This window comes from Carassius auratus, chromosome 17, assembly GCF_003368295.1.
Source record: "Carassius auratus strain Wakin chromosome 17, ASM336829v1, whole genome shotgun sequence".
Lineage (NCBI taxonomy): Eukaryota > Metazoa > Chordata > Actinopteri > Cypriniformes > Cyprinidae > Carassius > Carassius auratus.
Window position 1 is genome coordinate 3738368 of NC_039259.1, and position 22876 is coordinate 3761243.

General features: G+C 35.0%; 1 protein-coding gene across 1 annotated transcript in view; it reads right to left on the reverse strand.

Moving 5' to 3' along the window:
- arel1 (apoptosis resistant E3 ubiquitin protein ligase 1) overlaps positions 1–21320 on the reverse strand; it is a 48278-nt gene extending 26958 nt beyond the window's left edge. The window contains exons 1-5 of the mRNA XM_026285338.1: positions 21223–21320; positions 18984–19230; positions 8198–8366; positions 7316–7536; positions 1805–1876 (exon numbers count right to left, since the gene is read on the reverse strand). Coding sequence (XP_026141123.1) covers positions 1805–1876; positions 7316–7536; positions 8198–8366; positions 18984–19131 — 610 coding nt within the window. The 5' untranslated portion in view covers positions 19132–19230; positions 21223–21320. The remainder of the gene's footprint in view (positions 1–1804; positions 1877–7315; positions 7537–8197; positions 8367–18983; positions 19231–21222) is intronic.
- Between the last annotated feature and the right edge of the window lie 1556 nt (positions 21321–22876).

Sequence of the window (22876 nt, forward strand, 5' to 3'; positions counted from 1 at the left end):
TTTAATTAATATTTAAGAAATAAAATAAATGTGTAAAATAAACACTTTAGATGCAAAGTATTTTACACAAATAAAAATCTAATTAAACAGGTCACTCAGCATTCTGGGAAGTTTGTGTGCATTGGGAATCACGCATTAGGAGATCTAAAGTTTTAAGGGTATTGTAATAAGTTAATGTGTTCCATCTGTTTGTCTGTGACCCCCAGTGTTGGGTATAGTTACTTTGGAAAGTAGTTAGTTAGGTTACAACGTTACCATCAATTAAAAGTAATCAGTTATGATACAGCGTTACCTATTCATAAAAGTAACGCGTTAGAGTACTCATGCGTTACCAAAAATTAAAAGCCGTTTGCAGCGGCTCACACACGACAGACATAGCCCCCGGCCCCTTTAAATGCACCTAGAAGTCGTGACTCCCGACAATGAATAACGTCAGTCATCCGACTAAATTAACACTGCAGGATAACAATAACAGGAAAGACAGTCAGCAATCGGCTATTCCACATGGCGTTTTATTTATTCAACACTGGTGACCCCTCATAGAACTTCAAATATACTGACCTAGTTCAATTAGGTAAGGAAGATGATCAGATCTTGGTCATTCTGTAAACATCTGAATCCAGACCAAGATCTTGACTTTCTTGAACATTGCAAGACTAGGGTCATGTTCTGCAGTCTCCTTGCTGCTCTTATTGATGAGTTAGGCGGGAAAAAAATTGTTTTACTGAGACTGATCATCCTATCCGTCTTTAACCGCAAGATTTATAGTAACAATACCAATAATACTTAATAAATGTAACTCATGTTCATATGCCACTGACTGAAAGTTTTTACCAGTAGATTTTAATTATAATATATTTAATAAATAATGGTTTAAATTAGCATTTTAAAAATAGCAACTGTATTGACACAGCAATATAACCCAAGCAATATAATCAAGATTTAGAATCACTCAAAAATATTTTTTAATATTTTTGAATTATTTTTTTATGAGGGTAACAAGGATGACATGATATCAGGGGACACCAATAAAATGCTAAAAAAAAATGTATAGAAAGAAAATGCATACTTATACCAAATACACTGCTTAACAATGAGACTGTGATGACCAAGGCCACAGATAAATGTATCCGTTTTAAATGTTTGTTAATTGTTGTATTGGGATTTGATGCATTTTCCTTTTGGTTTTCTTCCTTTGTAAATGTGTATCTATTCTTGTAAGTTTTGTTTATTTGTCTAAATATGAATGCTCTAAGTGAGGTATCTTATGTTGTCTTTATGCGCACTAAAGGAGGACAGGTAGCTCCTAATTATTTTCTTTTCCTGGAGTGCACGCTGGTGATGGAAGGTGTAACAATGAGCAGGGACAAATAATGTTGTTGTTTATTCATATGATGTGTTATAGTGCATAAGCGAATATGAATGCTGATTATTTTTTTAATGTTCTAAATGCGATGTGAATTCATCTAATTTAGGAGGTTAAGTCATGTATTTGTGTGTGGGTGACCCCTTTGTCATTTAATGGTATGGTCCTGGTAATACAAGGGCATATCATTTCCTTAAATAATATAATTATTTAAAATAATATTAAATTGACTTTTTTGATGTAATATTGATGAAAGAATACATAGTATTATGTTTTTAAATTACAAATGTATTCATTGTTATATTAAATCTAAGTTTGATTATTTCTTAGGGATGCAAAAGACACCGATTTTGTGGAATGACCAAAATAATTATTTTATCACATTTTACAACTATATAATTAAGCTTTAAAAATAATCATATCAAGTGATTGACTTACCAATCACGTAAAACATGAGGTCCCTTATCAGAAAGCACAGGGCAATGGTACAGCCAAATATCAGGGCTCCTGCTGAAAGGTGAGACATTAAAACAAAATTCATATGAATCACATCACCATTAAATCATTAATACCAATTCCTATTTTCTTTGTTTTGCTCTCTGATTTAAGCCTGTGTTACACTTTCTGCATCCGTGAGTCCACTATGGTATGCATGACGTAAAAATTCTCATCGGAGAGTGTGCAAGGAGGCTCTGAGCCGACATCTGTGTGCCTCCCAATTTTTTGTGACCGGCGCATTTATGCATAGGTCAGTAGGCTTCAAAAGCACCAATTGTGCAATAATAAAGCCAGATGTGCAATAATTCGGGTAATTGTTTGTTCACATGTTTGTCGCGGAGTAGACCATCACCATACGCTTACCGTAGTATAAATACAAATAGTTCCCGTCAACACAGTCTGTGTATTTGTCTGAATTGCTCATGCAGAAAATATAACACAGGCTTTAACAAAAACGACATTTATTTGAGAACAAATCACAGGAGTAAAACAAAGTTAGATGAGTACTTTCAGCCATCATAAAGAGTTGATGTAATCAATAGGGACACATACACAAACAGACAAAAGTTTTTGAACAGTAAGCTATTTAATGCTTTAAAGAATTATCTTTCGCTCACCAAGCCTGAAATAATTTGATCCAAAATACAGCAAATATATATATATATATATATATATATATATATATATATATATATATATATATATATATATATATATATATATATATATATATATGTATGTATATGTATATATATATATATATATATATATATATATATATATATATATATATATATATATACATATATATATATTTTACAATTTAAAAGAACTGATTTCAAATTCAATATATTTTAACAATTTATTTCTATGATCAAAGCTAAATTTTCAGAATCATTAATCTAGTTTTCAGTGTCACATGATGTTTCAGAAATCATTCTAATATGCTGATTTACTGTTAAAGAAACATTTTATAATAATTATTATACATATTTAAAGCAGTTGAGTAAATTTTTTTCAGGATTTCTTGATGAATACAAAGATACAAAGATCAGCATTTATCTGAAATAAGAAGCTTTTGTAACATTATACATTAAAAAGCTTGGAATCAAAGCTTTTTTTAATTGAAATATTATAGAAATTAATACTTTTATTTAGCAAGCATGCTTTAAAATTAGTAAAAGTAACAAAAAAGGCATTTATAATGTTTTAAAAGTTTTAAATTTCAGATAAATTTTGTTCTTATGAACTTTATATTCAAAGTAACCTGAAATATTCTACTTGCAAAATTCTACCCGTTTTCAACATAATAATAATGATGATGATAATAATAATAAGAAGAAGAAGAAGAAATGTTTTTGAGCAGCAAATCAAAATATATTATATTAATTTCTGAAGGACCATGTGGCTTTAGTAATGATGCTAACAATTCAGCTTTGAAATCACAGGAATAAATTACATTTTAAAATATATTCATATATAAAAGTCAAATAAATGCAGGCTTGGCGATCAGAAGAGAATTCTTAAAAACAAAACAAAAAATACAAATCTTACGGTTCAAAAACTTTTGAATGGTAGTGTACCTCAAATCTCATGCATGCCTGTATATCTCATTTGCAGCTTGAATGAAATACATTTTTTAAACAACCTAAAGAAATTGAAGGAATAAATACATACAATGTTTTTTAAACGTTCATTTCTAAAGTGCAGGCAATGAGTTGTTATCAACACTTAAAAAAAAAACTTCACTTCATCTTTTAACTCCAATTTTAATAATCTTTATATAATCTCTTCAAAAAAAATTTACATCTATTTTACAAAAGAAAAAAAAAACTTGAATAGGCTCAAACAAAAGGCTTGAATAGCTTTGCACATAAATGGAACATATGGAAATAACTTTTTACTGCAAAAAAAGGTGCAGTCAACTATGTAATGAGAAAAATTGAAAACGTTTGTAGAATTTTTTTCTTCTGAGGACGGGGTCCCCCCCCCAAGGATCTGTGAGAATGTTTATCTCAAGTCAGGTGCGATCCTGGGTTACAAGAACCCCAAAAAAATTATGTTTACAATTGACTTTAAGATTTCTTTGTTTCTTATCTGTGTACCGTATTTTCCAGACTATAAGTCGCACTTTTTTTCATAGTTTGGCTGGCCCTGCGACTTATATTCAGGTGCGACTTATTTATCAAAATTAATTTGACATGAACCAAGAGAAATTAACTAAGAGACATGAACCAAGAGAAAATATTACAGTCTACAGCCGCGAGAGGGCTCTCTATGCTGCTCATTGCTCCTGTAGCCTACACTGAAAACATAGAGCGCCCTCTCGCGGCTGTAGACGGTAATGTTTTCTCTTGGTTCTAAATTAATGTGACTTACAGTCCAGTGCGACTTATATATGTTTTTTTCCTCATCATGACGTATTTTTGGACTGATGCGACTTATACTCAGATGCGACTTATAGTCCGAAAAATACGGCATATAAGGTAAGTGACAAAACACTACTTTGGGATTCTGTAGCCAGAAAACCCCTACAGTGATTGTGAATCTGTAGCTCTGCACCAGAGCTCACCTACTACGGTGTGTCTCACTGCTGTCAGCTATGCATTTTGTTTTTCAAAAATGTAACTGTGGTTCAAGGTTCAAAATACACATTTAATCATTTAGCAAATGCTTTTATCCAAAACAACTTACAAATGAGAACAATAGAAGCAATCAGACCAAAGAGAGAACAACAACAGCTTACAAGTCCCAGTTAATGTAGCCCAGTACACTTAGCTATGTTTTAAGAATAGAATAGCATAGCACAGAATAAAATAGAATAGAAAAAGGTAAGTGCAAGTATTAGATGGTCAAGTGCTGGCGAAAAAGATGTGTCTTTAGATGTTTTTGGAAAATGACTAAAGACCTTCATCCTTGATCCAGAATTGGAAGAAAGGATCAAGAAGGAAGGAACGCAACTTATTGATTTGACTCTTGCGGATATAGCCTTAGCAGCTATAGCTCGCTTTCCACCCACTGGTGAGCCAATTGTTCGGTCTTGGTCTGTTGCAGACACAGCACTTTGCATCTCTACTATCGTAGGATATATTGTGACCTTGATACTAGCCCTCCTCCTGCACAAGCGAGTGAACGTCACACAAGAGTCTTTCAGTAAATGCACGTCTGGCATCCTGCACATTTTCAGAAGTGATAAAACTGACCAAGAACCTGAATTTGAGAATCAAATCAACCTGATTGAGATTACGCCCATACCACTTCATCAAACCACTAACAGATTGATCAAAAGCCCAAATACAACTAATCCTAAACAACACACCTTGGACGATTTGCTGAACACCATTAATGATTGTCTGAAAATTAACAATGCTCAGTTGATAACATGATTCCACAACAGAGGACATCGGTCCCGCTCATCAGAAAACAAATCATGATCTAATCATGTGACATCAACATCCTGAGTCGGTTTCCTGTCAGCCGTGCTGCTCACTCCTAAAAAGGAGCTGATTAAATTAACTTCGATCACAAGACTCAAACCTGCAAGAATCATCAATAATTAATGTACCACAACAAAGGATTCATTCAGCATGTCCCATGACTTGTGACTTGCTTGTGAATTTTTCTACAAATAGAACTAAGAAATAATCTTAAAAGGACAACCACTGAAAAATCTGAAGGTTTAACTATATTAACAAATGTTTATGTATTATATATGTTTGATTTGTTCAACGTAATCGCTATTAAATGTGTGTAAGATATGGAAAGTTTATTGTTGAACGAATGGTCCTGATCTTTGCAAGACTGTGAAATGAATGAAAAGATGGTATTTTGAATGGTCTGTGTTGTACGACACGTTATAGAAGTTATTAAACAAAAGCCTGCAAAGATATCACCCCATGTGACAAGTTGAAGTGTCATGTTAAGGAATGCATGCTAAGCCTTGCAACAGTATCCCATTGGAAGATCACGTCGTGGGATGGACCAAATCAGCTTGGATAAAACCCTAATGCCTGAACTTACTAGTGCGCTGCTCTTCCGTCTTCACCATGACTTGAACTACCTACTCGAACACACTGCTAGCGTTCTTGTCATCCAAAGCTCAAAACACTCCGTTAAAACTTTGTGGCTGCCAAGAATCTTCGAAGTCTTGCAAACAGCGAAACGGAGAAATAATTACTGATTATAATGAATTCTACAGTCTTTTTACGCGTTGCGCTGCATACCGCACCGTGAAAACATAAAACCGTGTCTGCATTTGTGATTGGAGAAACGACAAACAAGCAGCACTACTCTACACTGCTCAAAACTCACATTTTAATCATCAGTGGCAAATTCTTTAAATATGAAAACGGTGTTTTACCTTAAAACTAGGGCTGGGTATTGTTCAAAATCTTTCGATCCGGTGCCAATTTTGATACCTCAGTTTCGATACCGGTTCCTAACGATACTTTTTCCGATACGATATGTTTTAAAATCCATTTCAACATCAACACAAATACATTAAACACAAAACTTTTACTTTTCACCTTAATTAAAACAAATTCTGGTAACACTTCACACTCGGGATAACATTATTAATACAACTGATTGTGCTTTTTGGATAGGTGTGAGCCATTCAGGGGCAGACTGGGACCAAAAAGTGGCCCTGGACTTTCTGGCCCACAGCAGCCCACCACATCATAACGCAAATGCCCCTGTTTTGATGTCATTTATTAATTTAATATTTAAGTAAACCGTTTGGGGATTTTAACCAATAGGGCAACTGATCCTCCGTTGAAAAAAAAAAAAAAAAAAAAAAAAAAAAAGGACAGCAGCTGTTCATTTAGCGACTCCTAGTGAGCGATACATGCTCATTAAGACACAAACATTCTTCTAGAACTCACACTTTGCATTCAGTTAGCAGACCCATACGAATCATGCATGAAATAGAAGTTTATAAACTCAAACAATAGCTTTATGTGCTTTACAAATGAACTTGAAGTCTTTGTTCATTCGAGATGTTCAATAATAGATAATCTTTGGCTTGCACGAACACTGCACGATAAATGATGCACGAAAATGCTGAAAATCGGCCCGACCCGAAATAGAGTCGCACGAGTCAAAATCGCATTAAAATCGCATAGTGTATGCCCGGCCTTAGACCAGTGGTTTCCAACCCAGGTCCTGTTTTGCATGTCTCCTTAATCAAACACACCTGATTCAGATCATCAGCTCATTAGTAGAGACTCCAAGACCTGAAATTGGTGTGTCAGAGAAAGGAGACATGCAAAATGTGCATTGTTGGGGTGGGTCCAGGACCAGGGTTGGGAACCACTGTTTTAGATTAACGTTGGGAAGTTTTAACCAAATGTTATAAACTTTTCATTAAGATCCTAAAGAAACATATCAACTTGTGAAAAATGGGCATCCGATGACCCCTTTACAAATAATTTTGAACAATAGGATACATACCAAAAGACCACTTCTCATTCAGCCGCCTCTCAGCAAGGCAGTGTACCAGCTGAATCTCGTATTCTTGATCTCTACTTCCCTTAGATGCCTGGAGGACCCTCACACCTGTGGACAGTTTGATGTAATCCTCATAGTAATAGCCCCAAGCTGCTAGAGAAAGCTGAAGCTGGCTGTCAAACTGTGCTAGATCATCCAGGGTAGTGCAGCCCAGGGTCTTCAAGCTGCCGAAATACAGTATAAAGAAGAGCCATTATATGACAGACAAGATAGATGGATGAGTGAATGTTTGAACTAACTGACTTTCTCTGCCATTTATCAAGCAAACAGACACGTCAGAGATGACTACAGGAGCTTTACTTTCTCAGAATTAACATAGTAAAGAGGGTCATCATTTTGTAAGTCTACCTGGGCTTTTAGGTTGTTTTCATTCCTTGTTTGTTCACTTGATCTAGTTCCTGTCTCCCCTTGATATTTTGCCGATAACGATAGCTAGGTTGGACCACACTGGCCGATACAGATTAATTAACTGATAGTTTTTAAAATGGATTCTGAACAAAGACTAAAATAGTGCTTTATTTATATAATAAAAACAGTACTGAACTATTCTAAACTCATGAAATAAAAATTTTCACAAATTTTATAAAAGATTAACAAAAATTACATGTTTAGGGCCCTATGAAAAGTTTTATTTTTATCACCATCTTTTATTGTTATCAAATTCTGTGTTTTAGCATGTATAATTATTTGAACACAAAAAACAACTTTAATTTATTTAATTTATCTAGCTGGTCATGCAATCTCTTCTCATTCTCCCACTAGAAAGCTGATGTATACACAGATGTTGATGTTGTTTGAGTGACAATGATGTGTATGTGAACTCACGTGTGATAGTAGTGCTCCAGGCTCTGAGAACAAAGCCACTCCTGGAAAGCAAAGTCTCTGAGCAGCTGAACTTGGGCCTCTGTTATCTCCCTCCAGTGATGGTTTTCCTTTACCACTTCCTCCAGCCGAGAAAGCACACATAAACTCAGCTCCTCCAGAGTCTGTACATCTTTAATGGAAGTAAAATAATTGAAAAAAAAAAAGTTTTAAGATTCTTACCACAAAAACTATTTTAGGATTATTTGTTTAATATTTCTAAATGTTTAAATGTAAAAAAATATAATATAAAAAATATATTAAATATTTTTTAAATGTATAAAAACTGTGTAAACCCTAAATAGGTAAAAATAGATAAAATAAAAAAACGTAAATCATTTAAAGCATGAAATCCACTAAAACATAGGGTGAACCAAATTTCATAGGGTCTTAAAGATATTAGAAAATATATATTTTTTTAAACAGAATTAATGCAGGGGCGGAGCTAGGTTTGGCCACCCGACACACAACTGCTAGAGAATTGTTTATTTAGACATGCACTCAAAAAAAAATTTGTTGAACGACCTTAATTAAATTAAGGAAAGGTTTTCCTCGAAATTGAATTACATTGTTCCAACAAGATCTAATTTGTTTGATATGATTTGTTGTAATCTTGTCGTATGAACTTGAATTCATTTAGTCAAGACTTCTAAAAAATTATGTGTTATTCCTACTAGATAAAGTTTTGCCATCCCTAATAGAGAAAATATTTTCAGGTTAACTAGGTCTAATTTTGCCATGCCAACTCTAAAAAATAATGCCCCGTTAACTACATTTAATTGTGTCGTGTCTAATACATCTAACAAAGCCATGTCAACAATATACATTTTTGTCCTGCCTACTAGATAAAATTGCCAACATTATTATGAAAAAGTTAAAGTGAGAAAGTGACATGACATTCAGCCAAGTATGGTGACCCATACTCAGAATTTGTGCTCTGCATTTAATCCATCCGAAGTGCACACACACACAGCAGTGAACACACACACACACTGTGAACACACACCCGGAGCAGTGGGCAGCCATTTATGCTGCGGCGCCCGGGGAGCAGTTGGGGGTTCGGTGCCTTGCTCAAGGGCACCTAAGTCGTGGTATTGAAGGGGGAGAGAGAGCTGTACATTAGAGTTGTGACGTTCGCGAACGAACCGATTCTTTTGAACGGCTCATAAACATGAACGATGGGAGCCGAGTCGCGACTGGAGAGGAGCCGTTCTTTCTATCGTCTTTTTTCCTATGCGTGTTCATACAAATGAGCTCCGCCAGGAGACAGAACAGTTATAGGGGGAGGGGCGCACCCAGCGCAGGCCAACCCTTTATAGCGTGATGATATTAGTTATTAGTTGTGCATGCATTTACATTGCATTTTGTGTTCATTTAAAACTTATTTTAAAATCATTAAAAATGTTCTTTTGTGATACTGTACTTGTATAGAAATTTTTCACTAAAAGCTGTTTTCCACAGACATTCATTGCAGCCCACTTTGTTATTGTTCATTGACTTGAAGGGGTTGATGTCCTATTTGCAAAGTTTACAGTAGTAATAGTATGTAGTATGTAGACATTTCCATTTTATTTATTCTAATTTTATCTACTTTAAAAAAAAAAATAGTTTTCTATCAAAATGTTCTTGTGTGATAACAATGTTCTTGTGTGGAAGTGTTTGTAGTAAAAGCTGTTTTGCACAGAAATTCATTGCAGCCGGCTTCGTTTTTTATGTTTATTTGTGAGTAGGTATTGTATGAATAACATAAGTCAACGTAGTTTTACACACACACACACACACACACACACACACACACACACACACACACACACACACACACACACACACTTTGTACTAAAGGTAAATCAAAATAATGATGTCACTGTCTAAGCAGAGGGATTTGTGCAACCCTATGGAATATAGTCCACACATGAGAAATGAGGTAACAATCAATATTTCAGAATAATTCAAACTCAGATATTGGTGTGTGATATCTGAGCTTTAATTAAAACGTCTTTACGAGAACATAAAATGGGAGAATTTTCAGATGCGCACTCTACGTCACCTCAGCACCAGGTGAAAGTCGTGACAGCTCTTATAATAGTAGCTAAAATATCCTAATAGCCAGCTCCTGTGATGTCTGTTAATCAAAGAACAAAATAAAAAGGAGGAAATCAATAACTTCTGTAGTTTTAAGCTACATGTTTACAATAGAATTTATGTTTGATAACTTTATTAAATTATATTTTCTACTTGCTGTAGAGCACAGGTAAATATGACATTTAATGAATATTAATGAATTCATTAGGCTAATGAGGCTAATGAAGGTTAAATTGATATCTCCCAATTATACTGTAATACTGAATGGTTATAATTAGTGGTGTTATCACCAAGGTCGATATATCGGCCAAAATTTGGCATTTTTCAAATATCGTCATCGCCAATAAGTTTTTTTTGCTTGGCTAATGTGTTCGGATTCCTTTATTTTGACAACGCGCCAGACTTTTATTTTGATTGCGCTGAGAGTGGCAGCACCTGAGCACACACAGTGCTCACACTCTCCCTTTTGTTTGTCATCGTTATTAACAGTTCTTTCTAATATCTAATATGGATAGAAGTCGGTCTAATAAGCAGATAGAACGGTTTAACAAAGGAATTAATGTATACAGAAAGTATTATAACGATTGCTTTTATATTAGGCCTATTAGTAATAGTCTCTTTTGACGTCAGCATTAAGCAAATATTGTTAACGGCAATACTTTTTCAGCATTTGAATGACAGCAGTCTTGCATTACATGGGGATGCAGGCAGAAACGAGAATAATAGCATGTGCACTCACGTCACACTGCTGTGCGTGCAGTAATGAAAACTTCAAGTTTGCACACGTTTTTAAGCAATGCAGTTTAAAACAACTGATTTTAGGCAACTGGAACACAAACAACAGAGCTATATGCGTGCACTGTAGGTTTCTGTGTGAGAGGAGTGCGTAAGCCACGCATCAGCTGCTAATAGAGCTTGTGAGTATTTATGCCCCTCTATTGTCTTAACAACTGTATAAACACTTATATGCTTCCAAATGCCGGGTTTGCAATTATCCTCATAAACGCATTCATCTAGGTCTTAAAGGACAAGTCATATGGGTTTTCGAAAAATATCTCTTTTGCAGTTTGTAGGGTAGCTATCCTTCAATGTAAAAGTCTGCAAAGTTGTAAACAACTACCACTGAAATATTTAGACTTAATAGGCTATTTATCTTCAAACATTCCTTTTTTTTTTTTTTTTATCTGGACTACAAATGCCCTAGATATTGTTTGAAAGTGTTTTGATCTTTTATTGTTCATTCAAGCTTTACATTATGGCTTCATTAGTTTACATAAACTGCCAATGAAAAAATTATTCTGAACATTCATTAATCTTAGGTATTCCAATATTTAACAACACATTGTTAAAATTGAAAGTTGCAACTGTGTTATTTAATGAGCTAACATGAACTAAGACTTGAATTTTTTTAACAAAGAATAATAACTTTTATAGTAAATGTAGCTATTGCTCATTGTTCAACTGAGCACTAATTGAATGAGCACTATGCGATGTCCAAACGGATTACACTATATTTTATGTATTGCACTGTATTTTATGTAAAATCATTAAATAGTCTTAAATTCATTTTAACTCAATTTCTAAATCATTTTCATTTTCAAGTTCTTAAATTGCTTGTTTTATTTTTGTGATTATTTTTCTTCATTACTTTTTTTTTTACTTTCTTTTTAAACTACCATTGTGTATATTAATATACTTGCCTTGCCTTTAATGTTAATGCATTAAGTAAGGTTAACTAATGAGGTCTTATTGTAAAGTGATACCTATTGGTGTTTATAGTTCTTTTGCACTTTAATGTGTAAAACATTTAACTTTTATATATTTTTCTGTATTGCTTTTTGTGTCAAATGTTTAGTTATTTTTGTTATAAGAAAAAAAAAGTTATTTAACCAGTTATACTGTATTATGACAGTGTGTGTGTGTGTTCACTGCTCTGTGTGTGTGCATTTCGGATGGGTTAAATGCAGAGCACAAATTCTGAGTATGGGTCACCATACTTGGCTGAATGTCACTTCACTTCACTTCACTTCACTTAAAAGCATTATCAATTAACCGCAACAGGAAAATTTGATACCGGCATAACCATAAAATATATATACATATATACACACACACACACACACACACACACATACATATACATTACATTTATTCATTTAGCAGACGCTTTTATCCAAAGCGACTTGCAGATGAAGACAGTGGAAGCAATCAAAAACAACAAAAAGAGCAATGATATATAAGTGCTATAACAAGTCTCAGTTATGTTAACACAGTAAACCTGGCATTGGAATTTAACTAATATAATATAAAGAAAACAGATAGAATAAAATAAGAATTGTGCAAGCTAGTGTTAGAGGTCTTTACACATACACACACATACAATTGCATAATTAAAAGAAAAGAAAATAGAATACAAAAAGATTAGAAAGATAGTTAAATGTTTTTAAAGAATAGAATTAGAATAGTGAGTGTTAAAGTTAGAGGGTCAAATAAAGATGGAAGAGATGGGTTTTAAGATGATTCTTGAAGATGGCTAAGGACTCAGCTGCTCGGATTGAGTTGGGGAGGTCATTCCACCAGGAGGGAACATTTAATTTCCGTAATTTTCCGTTAATAAGTCCGTAAAAGTGACTTTGTGCTTCTTTGGGATGGTACAATCAAGCGACGCTCACTTGCAAAACGCAAGCTTCTAGAGGGCACATAAGTCTGAAGTAACAAATTTAGGTAAATGGGTGCAGAGCCAGTGGTAGTTTTGTAGGCAAACATCAATGCCTTGAATTCTATGCGAGCAGCTATTGGAAGCCAGTGCAAATTGATAAACAGAGGTGTGACGTGTATTCTTTTTGGCTCATTAAAAATTAATCTTGCTGCCGCGTTCTTAATTAATTGTAAAGGTTTGATAGAACTGGATGGAAGACCTGCCAAGAGGGCATTGCAATAGTCCAGCCTGGACAGAACAAGAGCTTGAACAAGAGCTTGAACAAGGAGTTGTGCAGCATGTTCTGAAACAAAGGGTTTGATCTTCTTGATGTTGAATAAAGCAAATCTGCAGGATCGGACAGGTTTAACAATGTGGTCAGATCAAGTCAGCTGATCATCAATCATAACTCCAACGCTTCTAGCAGTTTTTGAAGGAGTTATGGTTGTATAGACACATATATACACATATACACACACACATATATATATATATATATATATATATATATATATATATATATAAACATTTACAATTATTTATGTGTGTTTGTGTGTGTGTGTGTGTGTGTGTGTGTGTGTGTGCATGATCACACACACTTCCTGTTTTTGTATCACATTTTCATTTTCTGAAGTTGGCAACCCTAGCTTTAGCCTCCCCCAAAAAATCTACTGAGCCCCCTTAAAAATTTGGCGATTAGCTCCATAAACTGTACATTAATTCATGATCGCCTCAGTCCCCTTTTAATTTGATATGAAAACAGACTTCAGCTCCTATTAACTCCCATACAATCATGCACAGAAATGACTGAAAACAGGGACAGTCCTACTTGAGCATAAGAGGTTTGTTTAGAAAATGTACAATTTTGTGTGTAAAGTAAAACGGTGTGTGTGTGTGTGTGTGTGTGTGTGTGTGTGTGTGTGTACCCCTTAAACCATCACTTAACCCATTTATAAAGCCATTTCATTGATGCATTCACTGGTTATCCATTTATACTGCTTTTACTTTATTTTATATTATATTCCATTATTGTTTAATCCTATGATTGCATGGTTTCAAGGGATATTTGTCTTCACAAATAAAAGATAAGGGAATGTGTCCATTTCAAGTTTTTTTTTACATTACTGGATGCTGTTGTGAAGCAGTAATTTCCACAATAACTTGTGGTATAATAACACATGATGGATTTGTGCTGATCAGACAAAGTCTAAGCATTGCAACATACACAACTTTCATAAACTGTGCTTCCTTTTTTCCTCTTTACTTCGTCTCCTGCTTCTGCACTTCTCTAGCTTTACTCTGTCAACTTCTTAGCTGATAGATAACTTTTAACACAATTTTGGGTATCGGACAAAACAATTGTTCTGGCTACCAGACATGAAATGCAGTTAAAGGGGTCATTTGATGCGATTTGAATTTTTTTCTTTCTCTTTGGAGTGTTATAAGCTCTTGGTGCATAAAAAAGGTTGGTAAATTTGCAAGGACTATATTCTTTATCAAATTTAAGACTCAAATATGCCCACCTAAAACAGCTCATTCAAACACTCCCCCACTTGTCTTTGTCACTATGTGGAAATATTTTCGTAATGCCGACCCAAATGTTTACACAAAGAAAGAAGGTGTGGTTTCAGTAACCGCAGGGAGATGCTGTGTGTATCTGGGCAAAAGCATAAGCACTTTATTTGGCCTTCCAAAAGCAGATCAATTTAGGAATCTTTAAGATTACTTACAACAGAACAGCAACACATTTTATGGACGACCGTTTCATGAACCTAGGAGAGGAGGTAATTCTGCCTTTGCTATGACAATCTGGTGCTTCTGAATCAGCTACTGTAAGTATGTTTTGTTATTAGTTTAAGTATTTGCTATAGACTGTTCAGATGAGGTATTTTGCACATTGTGTGTGTGTGTGTGTGTGTGAGTGTGAGAGAGAGATGGAGAGAGACAGGGTCACACAGTGGAGTCAGCTATCTTAACCGTCCGTGGCTTGTGTACTTCAAACACATACGAGCATGATCACTGTGTCAGTCACGCAACTCTGTTCCCCTTTCGGCTTGAACTGATGGTAAAACTAAGGACATTATTAACTCTTTACATTTATTTTGAAAGAAGAAGCTTGTGATTATGGAAAGGGGCGTTACATTTCCATCGAGTGCTTGTGGTGTTCAGCCAATCACAATACACTGGGTCAGTTGGCCAATCAGAGCAGACTGTGATTGTCGGAAGCAGTGACTTTGTAGAAAACGACACGTTAGAGAGACGCGGACACCTACATAAGCATAGAGGACCTACAATGGACCTAACGTGTTTTTTTAACATTAAAGCATGTCAACATATTCTGCTATACCAAATTCACAATAATGATTAACTGATATTTGAACTGATATTTTTGCCTCAGAGGCATGATCTAACATTTTGGTGTAATTGGTAGGAGCTGCTATCTCCATAAAAGTTAAAAGTCGGGGATTGATTCTCGCTTGACCACAAAATGGATTGTCACAGACCACAGGGCTAGTGACTACAGACCAATAAGTGAAGATGAGGATGACTCCCAGAGGCTGTCTTCCCTGGCTAAGCTGCATCAAGGCAGTGTTTGATCTGTATGAAATTGAAATGGAAATTCAGCAATGTGGGTAGCAAAGCTACCAGGTCAGATGATTAGCTCAGAAGTTAAGCGAGATGACAATTAATTTGGATGGAACAAAGTGACATTAATAATGAAAAAGTTTGAAATTAAAATTAAGCGTGACCCAAACTTTTATTTTGAATCATAATTTTAAGTCATTGAAGGATAGGTAGCTATCCTTCAATGTAAAAGTCTGCAAAGTTGTAAACAACTACCACTGAAATATTTAGACTTAATAGGCTATTTATCTTCAAACTTTATATATGCCACGTTTCCACCGAAATTACACGGAACAATTGTACCAGGAACTTTTTTCCCCAGGAACAATTTTCCCCCCAGACTTATTGCTTTCCATGGTCTAAAGTACCAGGAAGATTAGGCAAATAGTCTGGTGACGTAGGTCTGCGCGGGATTCTCAATACAAAATACGCAAATTTTGGACTTGCATACTCGGTAGTTCAGACTTTGTGCGTTCGAATCGCGAGTGTGATGCCCGCGACGACGCAAATCCAGTAATTCTGCAAACAGCAGAGTACTTGATAACTTCAGTCAGCTGACCATGGCTACTGAAATTTTCCTCACTGTATATTTACAATAAAATGAAATCCTCCTTTCGTTTTTCATTTAAACATAATAATAGCCACAGAAATTTACTTATTTCAGGGAAATGTATACATGTATATATACAGCCATTACAATGAAACAAAATATTATATCAATTTATAAATAGATTTGAGTTTTAAACCACTACATTCTCACCTGAAATACTTTTAAAATTACATTTCATGACACGATAACAGTAATATTTTGAAAATGATCCAAATTAAATGGTGGTTGACCTCAGGATGTTTAGCACCCAAGTCACGCACCCAAAAGTTCCGGAACTTTGAAAAAGTACTACCTCGCCAGCAGGGACTTTCTGAGAGGCATTGTTTTACCTTGAACTTTATTTAGATCCTGGTTCCTGCAGTGGAAACACACAGAGTACCGGCCCAAAGTCCCTAGTTCCTGGGTAAAGTTCCGGTGGTGGAAACGCAGCTATAGTTCAGTCTTCAGAATTTTACCCATTTTGGTTAAAAACCAAATGTTTTTTGTCAAATTAACAAATTATTTACACTGCACATTTTGGCTCCAACGAGGTTTTGTTCCATCCTCAACGCAATGCTAACTCACACCAGAAGAGTTTCAGAAGTGATACGACAAATTTGCCAGACCATGTGATTTGCCTTTCGTAGCATATATGTAGCAAAAATGTGTTAAATAAATTAGTGGATTGTTATTAAACCAATCAGCGAACTAGTGCCGCATTTCCACTTAAATTAGCCGGAACATTTTTACCAGGAACTTTTTTCCCCCCAGACCTGTTGCTTTCTGTGTTTCTACTGCAGTCTAAAGTACCGGGAAGATTAGGCAAATAGACTGGTGATGTAGGTCTGCACGCGTTTCTCAATACAAAGTAGGCTACGCTGATTTTGGACATGCATCCTCGGTAGTTCAGACTTTGCACAATCGATTCAGGAGTGTGATGTCCGCAACGAAACAGCAGCGTACTTGATAACATCACTTACCTTGCCATGGCTACTGCACTTTTCCTTTCTGTATATTTACAATAAAATGAAATCGGATATCAAATACCACTGCCTCCTTTTTCGTTTTTCATTTAAACATAATGATAGCCGCAGAAATGTACTTATTTCAGGTAAATGCATATATATATATATATATATATATATATATATATATATATATATATACAGCCATAACAATAAAACAAAATATCATATCAATTGCAATTTTTTTAATTTCATTTTAACAAAGATAAATTGAATACAGACCAAAGATTACCTTCTAGATTCACCCAAAACGAATGATATTTTATCTTTAACCACTAAAGAGACATCAGAGCCAGAGGCAAATGTCAGAAGGTCTAGCTGAGGTGAGGCTGCTCTGGGTGGATACATAAGCACTAATAAGCACAATAAGCACTAAGCTCCGCTGATCGCGTGGAGCTGACCATCTCCGAAATCGGCGAAACACATATTTTTAAATAGGCGCTGTCTTTATAAATAAACCACAGATTTGCGTTATAAAACCACTACATTCTCACCTGAAATACTTTTAAAATTACATTTCATGACACAATAACAGTAATATTTAGAAAATGATCCGAATAAATGGGGGTTGAAATCACATTGCTGGGTGAACTCAACCAATCAGGATGTTTAGCACCCAAATCCCGCCCCCAAAAGTTCCAGAACTTTGAAAAAGTACTACCTCGTCAGCAGGGACTTTCTAAGGGGCATTTTTTTTTACCCAAAAGTTTATTTAGTTCCTGGGGCCCGTTCTTCATATGTCGCTAACTCAGTTAGCTGGATTTGAATGTTGACGATTTTGCATGATCTTGGATCATTTGGTTCTTCGAAGCTCATCCCGGAGCTGCTGTCATAGCAACAGGTCCGTAAGCTTAAACCTGCTCGGGAGCAGCTTATTTCATGTAAATAGGATTAGATCGCTTCTTTTCAATGAGAACTGATACTCAACATATGTCTGCTACCACCGCTACTTTATTACAAGAGTATCGTACTGATTCAGGGACAATAATTTAAAATAATAATCATTTAAAAACATTATTTAAAAATAATATAAAATGCTGTGTAGTCCATAACAGCCTACTATAGACAGCCAGTTTTACTCACTGAAATATTTATTTGTCATAAAATTATTACTTCATAGTTGTAATAGAGTCTTACACACATGCTATACAGATAATAGAGTCGTGCATTATTTTGAGTGATGACTGCTATTATAAGAGTGGCTTGATGGAGCGCAGGAGATGCAGATAACATGATATTGACCCTTAAGAAACTTTCATTAATGCTGTCACGTAACAAATCTGTCCAAATATAAAATGAAATGAATAGATAATTTCTACATTGAAATAAAAATGTAAAGACTGCACAACTATTATAAATCTTGGATGTGTCATTTGATCTCGGATGTAATAAGCGGCTTACGAAGAACGGGCCCCTGGTTCCTGCGGTGGAAAACACACCGAGTACCGACCCAAAGTCCCTAGTTTGTGGGTAAAGTTCCTGTGGTGGAAACGCGGCTTTGAATAGTGAACGCATATAGTAACAGTTGCTATATTTAATCATGACTACACATTTTTACATACATTAACAATACTATTATTTCTATTATTAAAATTGATGGCCCCCTTAATACTGTTGAGGACCACAGGTTGAAAAAAAAACTGCTCTGAACTAATACTTCTAATATTCTAAACAATCCTAGTGAGGCAAATCAATAAACTAAAAGTGTTTGTTTTTAAGTGTTGAACTAACCTTCAAATAAATACTTGTACTCGGATAGGCTGCGTCTCTGGAGCCATTCTTCAATCTGACTTTCCTTGCCTTTCTTCCAGCGCACCTCCCAGAAGAAAATCCACGAGACTGAACAGAAGACGAAGGTCAGCAAAAACCGTCGGTCCATTAGACCATGTTTAGACTCCACTCAGACCTCTGTGAGCTCAGGGTCTGCCTTGCTTTCTGCTGTCTTATCTGGTCCCGGGTACTTCTCCCATGTCTTCTCCTACCGGAAAAGGACAGCATACATATAATTTAGACTTGTGAAGCATTGTTTGATTAAGTAAAAAATATTTGCATTGCATTTAGAGAAGTGTTCGAACCCTTTCATTGTCACATTTTTGCAAAGTCTCTAAACTGGACAGGAGAGGTAAGATATAATGCGACGTGACTCAAAACAATACAAATTTGTCTCCACTAGATGTGACTTAATGTGGGCCACAAATCTTCAACAGTAAACTGATGCCTTGTTCTATTTATGGAATGCTGACAGAAAGGTCAAATGATCTGAAACAGTCACTTTGTCGCGCATCTACTGAAGACTGCCTCTAGCTTGCGTGATGTGATGCAAACAATGGTCATGTCCAATTTTCTTCAAAATATCTTATTTTGTGTTCCACAAAAGAGAGAAACTAATACTGATTTAAAACACCTTAAGGGAGAGTAAACGGCAATTTTCATTTTTGGGTGAAATATCCCTTTACTATTTAGATTAAGCATATTGAGCGGCAATTGAAGCCTCAGGTCAAGTGTATGATGTGACAAGCCTGGTCTAATTTTTGTGGAATACAAAAACAAATAATTTTTGTGAATGTTGAGAACCAAACAGTATTGGAGATCAATTACCTAAATCCCATAATTATTATATATTATTATACATATACATATGTATTATTATTATACATATTACATATTATTATTTTTTTAAAATGTAACAACATAAGGATGGATAAATGATGACTTAATTTTCAAGTTTTGGTGAACTATCCCTTTAAGTATTTCTCTGTATTTTGCTACATTCAGATTTCCTTCTACAGTGACCAGTTCCTGCCTCTGAAATACAGCACAAAGGTACCTACAACACTGAGATAAAATTACACAGATGATGAGCAGTTCCTGGTTTCCTCCTTACAGAGGCATCAATTTCAAAAATTATTTATGACATTAAGTTCAGATTGGTGGAGTGTTGCAGTTATTTTTGTCTTTCTGCAAGTTTCTCCCATCATACACACATGATCTCTGGAACTCAAACAGTGAATGTCAGGTTCTTGTTCACATCTCCCCTTATTGTTCAGCTTGGCTGGACATCCTACTTTTTGAACAATTCTGCTCGCTCCAAATGTCACCCATGTCAGAATTATGGAAGTCCTTGGCAGCTTCCAATGCAGCACAATTTTTTTTATAGCCTCCTCAAGATTTGTGCCTTGACACAAACCTGTGTCTGTTGCTTTGACCACATGGCCTTGTTTTTGCTCTGGTACATATTTTCCATTTTTCACAATTTTCCTCATTTGTAAGTTGCTTTGGATAAAAGCGTCTGCTAAATGACTAAATGTAAATGTAATTTATGTAAATATACAAGGTTACCACAAATCTGCTTTACCTCATGGAATGGTTTTTGCTTAGTCATCACAGGGTATAGAGAACAGATTGATGAATGTGTGTATGTGTGCGTGAGTGGCATTTTAGCAAAATGCTGCAACATATCACAATGTGGAAAAATTATATATACTTTCACATGAAGACTTTTTTTAAACAATAAAAACTTCGCATCCATTCTTTTGTTATGAAGATGTACACGTACAACCTTAGCTTCACCGAATGACAGAACTCTGCTAAAAAATTACTGCGGTTTTCCATAATGTCGCTTAGGTCTTTCTTTAAACATCAAAATCATATTATCGGTACAGACTTTATTATTTAAACGATTACAGCAGTGCAGCGAAGTAGAACACACAAAGCTAAAGTCTCTGAAAAATGTTAGCATAGATCTGAATAACAATCCGAACCTACATATTTTGAACTCTGTCTGAATCACAGTGACATAAACCGAACATATGCGACGCAAAATAATCACACAATGTCACAGAAAAACAACAATCAGTACTAAAATACCCACAATTCAGGTAAAAGTAATAAATAAGCCCAAAAAGTACTGTGCGATACTTTACAATTCATATTTAGACAACATTTACAGTATTGTCTTATACATATTTACCTTGATGGATGTCTATTGAGAACCGGAAAGACCGCAGGATCTAGCGCGCTAGCATAGATGACGCAGGAAATGACGGCGTAAGTAAAATATGCAATGTGTCGCATAATGTTGACGTCAAATGACGCTTTGTCGCAAAGTCTTACACAAGCGCTCATATGTTCTGATTCAAGTTCATCTTTAATTACAATTAAAACATGTAATTCAGATAGCAGAGCAGATATAATGATTGTGATTCTTCAAACAATATATACAATCCATTTATCTTTCTGTTGGGTACGAGCGCATGTGGGAGTAAAAGGAAATGAGTTAGCTGACAAAAGAAGCAACAAAGAAAGTAGACATTATGCAGATAAAGTATGGTAAGAGTGAAATGAAGTGTTTAATCAGGCAAAACGTGAAGAATAGATGGCAGAAATATTGGGAAGAATAAAGAACAGGGAGATGGTTTAATAGTGTTTAAAGAATTGTTGGTGAGTACAGAGTAACAGGAAGAAATAGACAGGAGGAAAATATACTCAAGGCTGGTCACACTGCTCTTAATAACAGGTTGAAGAAAATGTGGGGGAAATGTGAATGTTGTGTTATGGAGGAAAATGTAGAGTTTGTTATAGACGTGTGCGAGATAACGGAAAGAAAAGAAAGATACTTATTGATGGACTCGAGGAAAATAAAGAAAAACTTAATTTAATGAACATTTTGGGGAATTAATCATGGGAAAAAAAACTTTCAATGTTTAATGCATTATTTGACACAGGATTATATAATAGAATTTAGGGAGGATTATGGTCCTGATCCACACTCCTAATAAATGATCAATTACTGGGCAAACTTCAAAGGTCAAAAAAATGGTTATCCTACAAAAATGGTTTTAATGAACTGTTGGGAAAAAAAATAGTTGTGTAGGGAAAGTTTTGGATGGAGTAGTAAAGTGTATGTAGAAGAAATGGAGGTAAATGGGTTTAAGATGAGTCCAACAGTGGTGATTCCTAAAAATGAATCATGGAGTTATACCACTCCCCATATAGATTTACATTTGTTGGAAATTTTAAAAAAAAGCAGAAAGAGAAGTAGACATATCTTCAGCATTCTCTGTACATTTTTGAACAAAATATCCTCAATATTTACAAATATTTACAGATGGCTCAAAAGATCCAGACCGTGAGACAACTGGAGATGCTTTTTTAGTCCCAGAATGGGCTAAGGTCTTTTAAATCTAGTCAAGATTTTATTTTTAGTATTTTACAGATATATTGAAGATTGGTTCAGAATAATATTTTAATCAGTTTTATTTGGGTTCAATCACACGTAGGTGTAAAGGGAAATGAGGATGTAGATAAGTTAGCAAAAAAGCTATGCAGAGAGAAGAAATAGAATTACAAGTTCCTCTAAGCAAGTCTGAAATTAAGGTTTTAATATGGAAAAGGGTTATTGCAGAATGGCAATGAAAGTGGGACAATAACGAAAATGGTAGATTCCTCTACATTTTTAATTAACAAATTAAGTAAAAAAATAATACATATTGTTAAACAAGGAAAGAAGAAGTTGTATATAATAGAATATTGCTGAGACATTCCAATCTAAATAGTACCGTCAGAATATTAGGGAAGCATCCAAATGGACAATGTGAAGAATGCAAAGTAAAAGAAACAGTAAC